Here is a 10,592-nt window from a genome sequence, read left to right on the forward strand (position 1 = left end):
CACCCCACGGAAACTCCGGATTTCTTCCTCGAAAGCCAGACGTTGTTTCCACGGTGACCAAGGGACACCTAAGAAACTAAGTATGGATCACTTAGAATAAGGCGACAGAACTTGCGGTGGAAAGGAGCCCCGAAGTATGGCTTCTCCGCGCCAGGCCACCAATGCCAGAATCTCTCCAAGAACCTTGAACGCGCCTCACGAGGCGGGTTGCAGACGTCGCACTGCAGCGCCTCGGTGCCTAGACCTCCTGCCCCGCTGCGCCCCCATCCCTAAGCGCCCACCTCCTGGCGGGGCCCGCCGCAGTGCCCAGGGGCTGGAACCCGGGAAGAGCAAGGGAGCGGGGCCGAGAGAGAGGGCGGCCTCGGCCTCCCCTGGGTTCAGGGAGCAGAAGAGTGAGAGGCAGAGCCTGGAGACCCAAGGCAAGCCCCGGAGCTGGGCGAGAACTGGAGGGCGTGGGGTTGGCGCAGGCGAGGCCGGTGCCGGGGCAGAGCAGAGGCGGGACACTGAAGGAGCTTTGCGGGTGAGGCTCAGGAGCCGGCGAAGGACGTTCAGGCGCGGGGAGCCGGGCCTGCAGACAGGCAGGCAGCCGGGACGGCGGTAGCAGTGAGCCCTGGCTCCGCCTGGGGGCGCGCGCCGGCCGGGCCGGTCTGTGCTCACACAGGCGCTGGAAGGGCCGCGACCCGGCCGGAGGCGGCAGGGAGGCCACCACAGCGTGGACCCTGGCAAGCCCTTAGTGTAGATCCAGTGCTATGGGCCACAACGAGGTCTGCAACGGAGGCGTGCGGCCCCTTGAGCGCAGCCCCTCGAGGGCGGAGAGATCCACAGGGAGGACAATAAACCCAAACCCAGACCCAGTGCTGTCGCTCATCTGCACGAGGATCACGAGGTAGCACAGGAAGGCGCTGTGCCCCCAGTGCTGGAATTCGGGGGCCAAAGTTAATCTTATGGTGCAGGAACCGCGTGCGGATGTGGTCGCAGAGGGATTTGCTGGTGACTCCCTCTGAGCCTCTGAAAGCACACTCATGCGGTGGGAGACACCCTCTGCCCTCTAGCCGGGAGAATGACCCCAGCAGCAGGCCATGGACACTCAGCTGGTCCCTGGGGGCCAACCCACCGTTGCACGAGTGGGAAGCACTGGTGCCCGCGATGGCGGTGCTGGTGCAGCTGGCAGGCCCCACCGGAACTCCCAGGTCCCCAAGACTATCCCCTAGGCCGGTGATCCTCCTCCAGCGCTGAAAGCTGGACCTCTCCTTTGCCCCAGGCCTGACGTGCCAGACGACAGGCCCTTAGGTGCCCTGATGGAGCCAGTTCCTCAAGGTGGGGTTGGTTAGGTCAGGCAGAAGGACCTGAGTTCTGGCCAGGTCTTGCTTCCCCGCAGCTGTAGGTGGAGATGACTTATTAGTCTCAGGAGAGGCTTTGGAAGACCCCCATTTCCCAAAAAGCAACGGTTATGTGAAAACAGCCCAAGTTCTGCAATTATATCACAGAAAGGAAAGGGGCTTTGCTGGAGGAGACTGGGGTAGCCAGGAAAGGGGAATAAAGAGGCTTGGTTTAAAGAAACCATTACGGCCGCTGAAGTCACCTTCAGGTGCTCTAGCGTCCCACCTGAGCTTGCCCTTGGCTCCTTTCTGTGCTAATGAGGTCAGTGCCCTCCCCAGTATGTGCCAGGCGATGGGCGGTTGCCCGGGAAGGACTTTCTCCACACAGTGGCCCCACCCCGCACCTGGCCAGGCCACCCATTCCCCCACCCCAGGACATGTTACCAATGAACCGCTGAGCCCTGGACTCAGGTGACTGGGCTGTCTTTCTAGGATCAAGACCCAAGGGTGACTGTGGTTTTCTGGGCTGGAGAAAAAGCCCAGAGCCTGACTCCTAACTCAGACCTGAGTTTTTATTTAATTTTTCCAGCTCAAAGGACTCTTTTTTTTTTTTTTTTTTCATTACTTGGCGATACTGAGTGTGTGTAATGGGGGAGAAGGGAGTAGCTTTCCATTCATCATTAGATGTCACTCCAGAAGGAGGAGATGAGTTCTGGGACTGTGGGGTTTAGTCATCAACAAGTCAAGAAGAGGACTTTTTTTTTTTTTTTTTTTGAGCTGAGAGAGGGAGGCAAGGAATACTTAAAAGAGGAGATTGTCCTTTGCTTTTTCTGGCTCTGGTTTTCTTGTTCCAGCCCCAAACAACAAAGTGAAACACATCTGACCTTTTGTTGTTAGGCCCCTCTTGAGAGCTCTCCAGGAGATTTAGCACATTAAGGGCCCAGCTGGAGAGCCTGTGCAAACTCCTGTTGTCCTTCTCTGCCTGGAGCTTGTCTGGGAAACGATCAATGGTGTGAGCTCCAAGACCCCACAGTGGGCAGGAAACGCAATGGGCAGCAGCTCTCCACTGATTTGGTGAAGCCTGCCTCTGTGACAGAATTAGCCAGAGTATCTCTCCAACATGATTCACCTTATACGAACCCACAAGAAGACAGATGCTTGAATCCCACCACTACCTCTCCCCTGAGAAGAGGGAGCTTTAGATTGGATGTATATTATAGATAATATGAGAAAATAGCAGAGAGGAGCCAGAATAGAGAAATAAGGAGTGGGAAATGAAGAGGAATTGACTTGGAAAGCAGAGAGGAATGATTCAAAAGCTGTTGGAAGTGTGCACACTCAATTTTCAAAATAAGGTTTTTTACTTCCAAAGACTGAGGGAGGATGCAGTCTTTTAACATATCAAGATTACAACTTTGATCCATCCAAATGAATATTTTACATGTCCAACATCTGCATATGGCTTATCTCACGTTGCAAAGTAAGTGGATCCCTGAAAAGTTGTCCACAATTGCATTTTTAAGTCTTATTTTAGAAGTGTCAGAAAATCCTCTTCATGACCCTGTTATGAACATTTTGGAATCTAAATCATCAAATTTGGTTTATAGACCCATGTTTTGGATGTTTTTAAATTTCCAAAGTGATAGATGGAAATGAGTGATAAAATACTAGCCTTTAAATAATGATCCAGATTAAGGATGAGTATAGAAATTAAGCCTGAAATTCTCTACTCTTCCTTTGATGGACCTGTCAATTGAGATGCATGCAACTTTGAAAAGCACAGAGCTTGGTACCATGTATTGAAATGCTGTCATTACTGAGGTTGGAGCCAGGGAGTCATAGAAGACCCCAAGTGAACAGTTCATTCCTGGAATTAGTTAGATATGACAAATCCAGATTGAGTAGCATATTTTCCTTGACATGATTTATTTTTGCTTTGACTCTGGCCAACCCAAGGTTATGTAGTTTATACTACGTATATAACTTGAGATGGTACTACTGATTTAATATTTTTTGAGCACCCACAAGGCATCGAACAGTGCAAGCCCCAGCCTGAAGCGCTTCATATAGTGAGTCAGTCACACATGCATCTTACACACATAACAAAGACATCAACGCATGGAGGGAAATCCATCGAAGATCTACTTGGTAGAACAAAAGGCTCCTGACCTCTCATCCATGGGGGATAGACCCTGGGTTCACTTTCAGATCCAGCTACGCTCTTGCCTGGGGCCCCTTGATTTTGCAAAACTACTAAATGTTCAGAAATGCAAGCCACGGAACAGAGATGGTTAACCAGCCTACCTGAGAAATTAAACCTGGAACTTAGCACTCCCAATAGAAGAGCGGGCTGAAAAAATCTACAAGAACAAAAATTCAGGAAGCATGCATCAATTGGAATATTGTTACCTTAGAGTCTCTCAGAGTTGCTATTTCCAGGTAACCGTTGCCAACACATATTGAAACACTCCCCAGCTGATTTACTGAGATAAATCTATTGATTGGCTGCCAAAAGTGAGACCCAGTGACAATGCTTGCAGAGAGGATTACAGAACCTCCCATCGGCCTCGGAACGGGCTGCTGCCAAGTACCCGGCTGGATCAGCTCCCAGCTTTATGGCCTTCATGACTTCTTGCAGTAAAAAGACTGAATGTTTCGTATTAACTAAAATAAGTTATACTAAATGAAATTTTCTACCTCGGCGCTATGTGGATTTCTATAGGACTCACTCCTGAGAGATTTTTTTTTAAAGTTGGTTTGTTTTATAGTCAAACTAGTCCCAGATAGATTTTAGATAGGGTAAGAATTAATTAGCTGATGTTCAGGTGGCAATCTGGATCATTCGTAAAGATGTTTATAAACACAACATAATTCTCCAGCCTCTTTAGGCTCTCCATAAAGTCCATGCAAATGTTTAAATTTTTAACTTAAGTTGTAGGCATAGAAACAGCGGGCAGCTTTTCTAGTAATTAATGAGGACACTTTCTTCTCACAGTTGATGTAGATTTAAACCAAGCTAATCAGAGAACGCTTCAATTTTTTTTTTTTAACACCCTAGAAACCAGGATTTGGAATAATTCATGGTGTAAAACTTTATAATGCAAATGAATCTCAAGTTGAAAAAAAACAACTGATTGGACTCATGCACTGCCTTACTCATAGGAGATTTGTAAGGAAAGTATTGAATGAATACTTATATATTCTGATTATACAGATTTGCCTCTGTGTGATTGATGAATACTGTCTGAAGGCTAAGAGTATTATTCCCCGAGTGTAGCATGCAATGCCCTGTCAGAATTCAACTCCAGATTCATTATACCTTTGGCAGGTACAATCAAAGCTTCATTCAGATGTTGCTGAGACTCATTAGAGGACAATTCTAAAGGGGTTTAGCCTTGGATGCATATTAAAGTCACCTGAAGTGCTTTGAAAAATGCTGAGGCCCAGGTCTCATCTCAGATCAGTTGGACTCTCTGTGCATAGGACCTAGGCACCAATGTTTTTGAAAGCTCTCCAATTGATTCTAGGAGCAGCCAGGGCTGAGAACCAGGGACTTAAACTTTCCAAAACAGAAACTACAATTAGATCTCCCCCCCAACTAACCCTATCCTTTCCCCCATCCCCTCCATTGTCCACACATTTCCATCAAAAGAGTGCTCTGAGGAAACATGAAATGTCTGTCTGGCCTTGAGCGTCCCAAGTAATAGAGCTGCTAGAAGCACAGAAGTCAGTCTCTGGGATGCCTGGGAGGTAAGCTCATTTAGAATGGGCGAGTGACATAATGCTACAGGTGGGCTACATTATTAGAGCACAGGCTTTGTTCTCCACACCCACAGATGAAGCCGAACATTACTTATTTGTGCCATTGCCAAAGGTAACTTGCATCTCCCAAGTTAACCTGCTTTCTCCTTTCTCCCAAGCCAGCCTTTCCCTGCCCTCCTCCATGCTGCAAACAGTCTAGCTATATAACTACTGAAGATGCATACTGCTAACTAGCCCAACCATGAATACTTAACTCTCCCATCGTGGTTGCTGGCATTGAAGTAATAGGACTTAATCCTTGTCATCCCCAAGTCTTTCCCCTCTTTCCCTTCATTTCAGGGCATACTTTCATGAGTGAACGAGCTCATTTCAGAGAGTAAGACAAGGAGAGAGGTTAATTTTACTGTATAGTGAGCTAGGGTGGTACTGGAGTCTTACAGATGGTAACAGATGTGCAGTTGCTGCACTGGTTTGTGCCCTTTATGTGTTGGGGGCTGGTCTGACAGGTGGATAATGTGTATCACTTCCCAAGACTCTCACCCTCACTGTCCACTCACTGCTCCCACAACAATGTGAAAACCCTTGTCCCAGGGCGCTTGTCTTCATTTACAAAATTCTCAGGAGGACAAGGTGAGGATCATCAGCCTACTATCATGGCCCAACAGTGTTCACCTGTCACCTTAACCCTGGAAGGAATGAGGTGTTCGATGGCAATCGAGTAGTAGTTGATTTTTCAGTTCTGGCCTTAAGGAAACTTCTCCCAGTCCTTGCTTTCTGGGTTGATTGTGTTCCAAGCATGTCACCACCAAGCAGGTGTTGAGCAGTCAGATGGCAGCTGTTGATCTGTTGCAACTGAGCATTAGAGAATGCAAAGAATGCTTTGGAACATGGTTTATACTGAGTATTCAGAAAATCAAGTATCTGTGTACTTGCCGAATGGCAAACACTGGAGATATATATATATATACAAACACACACACAGATAGATGTCTGTCCCGTGCACAATTACATGCCCCTTTAAGTCATTTGTACCATTTTTCTTGTCCCTATTTATCTACCACTTCATTGACTAACACACCTTATCATTTTCAAATAGAAGTTAGGGGATTAGGAGGAGGGAAACAATAGCAAGACCTTTTGAAAGTTGGCTTCTGAGCACTTTTGTGCCATAAAATCAAGGGAATCTAAAAGTAAAACACTTTTTGTGTGGAAAGTTCTTATTCAGGAAATGCTGGAATCCCAGATATAGATTTGTAATACATATTTCCCTGGAATCCTAAGAATTAATGGGTTCAAACTGACTCATAAATATCAGGTATGATAGCTCAGTTGAGTCCTTTTAAAAGGCAACCCAAAAAGCTTCACCAACCCAAACGCAGTCATTTTAAATCCCGCCCCCATTGTTCCTTCATCTCACCATTGAGCAAGTAGAAGGGAAAGCAAGGAAGACAGCCAGAGTTCTGATTTACTGTTGGAAACCAAGAGAAAGAGCTTTGTTTGGCATTCAAGGGCATAGTGAGGAAATAATAAATCCTCTCCCCTCTCCCTGGCCTCTTCCAGGCAAAGCAGAAGACTCCCACCAAAGCCCACTTCACATTTTACATAGACACAAGGACAAAACAAGACAGCTGGACAGGAGGGCGAAGCTGGAAGTTTTGCCACATATTGGATTCGCCCTGGCGTTGGGCGTAAGTGCTCCAGTCCGGTCTCAGCTGGGCACCCCCGGAGATGAGTGGACTTGAAGCTCCCCAACCAAGCCCTGGCGTGGGGCCCTCAGATGACCACGCTGACTGTCATGGTCTGGCCGTGCGGTGCGATCTTGCGTGGCCAGGCAAGCAAGAGCTTGCGCAGCTCCTCACGGAAGTTGTCGTGCAGCCAGGCATAAATGAAGGGGTTATAGCACGCCGAGCTCATGGCGAGCCAGTGGCAGAGGAGCTGCACTAACCCGAAGGCGTAGGGGTCGATGGCGTGCGGGTCGAGGTCCCGCAGCAAGTTGAAGACGTGCAGCGGCAGCCAGCAGACGGCGAACACCACCACGACCACCACCAGCAGACAGAAAGTGCGGCGGCGGCGCGCGCGGTCCCAGTCGGCCTGGCTCTGGGTCACGCAGCCCGGCACCACGCGGTTCCGTAGCTTCACCGACACCCGGACGTAAGACAGGAGGATGACCAGCAGGGGGAGCAGGTAGGTGACGAGCAGCAGCCCCCAAGCATAGAGCTGGCGCTGGAGCTCCTGAGACCCCCAGAATTCCTCGCAGAGGCGCACCCCGTGCAACTTGAGCTCGATGTGGTACGTGTGCACGGCGGCGGGCAGCGCCAGCACCGCGGACAGCGCCCAGATGGCCAGCACTGCGCAGGCGCTGAGGCGCAGTGAGACTCGCCGCCGCAGAGGGTGAGCCAGCACGACGTAGCGGTCCACCGCGATGGTGGTGAGCGTGAACACCGACACGTAGACGGTGACAGGCTGCAGGAAGAAGACCAGGTGGCACAGGCCGCCGCCGAACACCCAGCCGCGGGGCTCGAAAGCGTACGCCAGCGTGAGCGGCACGCAGGCGGTGCACATGAGCACGTCGGACAAGGCCAGGTTGCCGATGAGGAAGTTGGTCACGTTGTGCAGCCGACGCACCCGCGCAATCACCAGCACCAGCAGGCAATTGCCCACCAACCCTACAACCACCACGATGCTGTAGAGCAGCACGATCAGCCCCTTCAGCTGATGCACCAGCTGCAGGCTTTGGAAGGGCGTGATGGCCTGAGCGCCTGGGTCAGCCGCCGACCCATTGACCGCCGAGGCCTCTGTGCTCTGATTGGCAGGAGTTGAGGCCGCCGGTGGCAACCCAGAAAATAAGTCAGGGACCGGGGGTTCCTGAGTCGGCAGTGAGGCCATGGCCACCTGTCCAAAGAGAATCAAAGCCTGTCACTTCCCATTGTCCATCCAGCCCCTCCTACACCAGTCGTGCCTCCCTCCCCCACCTCAAATACCCAAATACTCCCTTTAGAATAACTGGCCAAAATAAATTACAACAATCAGAAGTACTGCCATCCCCCCTATGTAAAAATAAATCTATGCGAGATTACATATGCACCGGTTATTTAAACGTCTCCTATTCAATGTAGAGCCTTTGCAGCCTACGCAGGTGACACCCAGGAGCATGATCCTACCCGGTGAGTGGGGCTTGGCTTGCGGAAAAACGCTCCGGGGATGGAGGGGTCGAATCCCGGCTGTCCCCCTGGCGGTCCTCAGCCCACGACGGCGGTGCAGGCTTCTCGCTTCTCTGCGGGAGCTCAACAGATTCGGGAGTTCCCAGTGGGCTGGTGGGCTCGCAGTTTTTGAGAGGGACTGGGGAGCCCCTCCCCTCCGCCCCGCCCCCCCATCCAGCCCTCCCTTGTATGGAAAATGGGGGCGGAGCGCGCACCACCCGACTTAGACAACTAGGTAGAAGGATAGTGTGAAGACGATGGAAACAGAAAAGGGAGGAAGGGCAGGCAAACCTGGGTGAGAGGGACGAGAGAGAATCTCGATGCGGGAGCTTGCTGCGCCTTGGCAGAGTCCTGCTCCGGCGGAGGGAGCGGTGGATGAAGAGGGAGGAGCCGCTTCAAGCGCCAGGCTCTCAGGATGACCTGGAGCAGGGTAAGAAGTGGAGTGAGGGGACTGAGCTACACTGCGGGATGTGAGGAAGAGATGAGGGACCCATCCCTAAGAGCTGGACCCTGCTTAGAGTCTGGGCTGGAGTGGACAGGACGTTCTGGCAGGGATTTAAAATTTAGAGTCTGGAGCTCGCCGCAGACCTTCAGGCCCTCGCCCTTCCCGGGACCCCCTGAGCCCTTCACCCAGGCTGCGGCGTGCCTGGAGAGCCGCGAGTCCAGCTAAGTAACAGAGTTCAGAACAGCGGACAGCTCCCGCCGCCGCGAGTTGCTTGGGTCCCGGGGGGCAGGACCGTTAAGGAGTTCCCGCCTCTCTCTGCGTCCGACTCTTTCAGAGAACTGACCTGGCGTGGTTCAAACAGCTGCCTCACCGCCTGTTTTCTGGGCTGGGGCAGCCGACTAGGAGAGCAGTAGGGTGAAGTGGAGGAAAATAAACAAGGGTCTCTGGGGGTCGGAGGGTGGTGACGCGTTCCTGCTGTGGGTCCCAGCACTTAGTGCCAATGACGACGCTGTCTCACCTCCCTAGGTCAGAAAGTGCTGCTCTCACTCCAGTTACCCTACACAGGCACAATTCAATACCTGGCCCCAGTACTCCCCTATTCACTCTGTAACTTTTATTTTATTTTATTTTATTTTTTAAGATTTTACTTATTTATTGGAAAGAGTGAGAGACAGAGAGAGAGAGAAAGAGCACCCGCGCCTGAGCAGGAGGGAGGGGCTGAGAGGAAAGCAGACTGCCCGCCGAGCAGCGAGCCCAGCTTGAGGCTCATCCCAGGACCCCAAGATGATGACCTGAGCTGAAGGCGGACGCTTAACTGACTGAACCATCCAGGCGCCCCTGATCTTTCTTTCTCAGCCCCCATAACCTATCCCTTATCTGCCTAACTCTTCCAGGACAGTAGGCAAGCTTCAGGATTGGGACCCTACTGTCTTCTTCCTTACATATAACACACAAAGGCCGCCTTACCTCATTTTAGGATTAAAAACGATACTAGTGATTGCAGGATTTCCACAAGAATAACAAAAGTAACCGACATTTGAGAAGCTTAGAAGTTACATAAAATCTCCAGCAGCAGCAAGTTCTCATTGAAATGCAAATTAACCTGAAAGACAGTGGGGAGGAGGTCAAGGAAGGAGGCTTTGTAACCTCCCTCCTTTGAACCGGCCTCATCCCCTCCTTGTCCCCTCTCCGGTAAGCTTTTGTGCTTTGTCCTCTAGCTGCAGATGCCTGGGTTGGGCTGGAAAGAAGCAAAATTAGTCCACCTTGCAAATTCAAGTGATTGACTCATACAGAGGAAAAGTCAACAATGGAAGAAAAGCAATCAATGTGATACAACTGTATCTATTCTAAACCCACAAGCTCCCTGAGTTATAATCAATATAGCTGAAGCCAATCTGATATGGACAAAAACATCAGAATGAAATGCAGTCTGGGTCTGCCTTATCATTTACCTGCTAATGTTTCCCATCATGTTCACAAACAGAGTTAAATGCACCCAAAAGCAGAGGCACTCTTTTGCTTCAAAATATCTTAAGCAGAGGAAATCGTGGTAATGAAAGTAAAATAGGGATTTGGAATGTGGTTAGTCCCCATAACTAGAGCCATCACTCTGGTTGATATCACTGATACATAATACTAAAAATAATAAAAAGACAACCTTCTTTTTGTAGACATGCTTACTGCATGCAAATGTCAGTATTTGGAAGTTAACCACTGGGACATCTTCCAGACAAGAAAGTCGGTTATTTGCCAAGTTCCAGATCAAATCTGGTATGAGTTTTATTGTTGTCAGTATTTGCAGGGTAAAAAGGAAGTAAACATCTAAGACTAGAATAGTCCACTTTAAATCTTTTATTCTCTCCGGTC

At 50.1% G+C, this 10,592-nt stretch overlaps 1 protein-coding gene across 2 annotated transcripts; it reads right to left on the bottom strand.

The window, feature by feature from the left end:
• Positions 1 to 6,009: 6,009 nt before the first annotated feature.
• PRLHR (prolactin releasing hormone receptor) lies at positions 6,010 to 8,816 on the bottom strand. 2 transcript variants are annotated; one of them, XM_082722571.1, is made up of 3 exons: positions 8,573 to 8,816; positions 8,243 to 8,355; positions 6,010 to 7,973 (listed from the first exon to the last, which is right to left on the bottom strand). In XM_082722571.1, the coding sequence occupies exon 3, from the start codon at positions 7,965 to 7,967 to the stop codon at positions 6,855 to 6,857; it is 1,113 nt and encodes a 370-aa protein (XP_082578697.1). In that variant the 5' UTR covers positions 7,968 to 7,973; positions 8,243 to 8,355; positions 8,573 to 8,816; the 3' UTR covers positions 6,010 to 6,854. The 2 variants fall into 2 exon arrangements, with proteins under 2 accessions (XP_082578697.1, XP_082578696.1); XM_082722570.1 differs by having other exon boundaries at positions 8,243 to 8,364.
• Between the last annotated feature and the right edge of the window lie 1,776 nt (positions 8,817 to 10,592).

Source organism: Mustela nivalis, assembly GCF_964662115.1.
Source record: "Mustela nivalis genome assembly, chromosome: 2".
Lineage (NCBI taxonomy): Eukaryota > Metazoa > Chordata > Mammalia > Carnivora > Mustelidae > Mustela > Mustela nivalis.

Excerpts from the sequence above, each read along its gene's own strand:
- PRLHR (XM_082722571.1), bottom strand. The coding sequence starts at position 7,967 with ATGGCCTCACTGCCGACTCAGGAACCCCCGGTCCCTGACTTATTTTCT.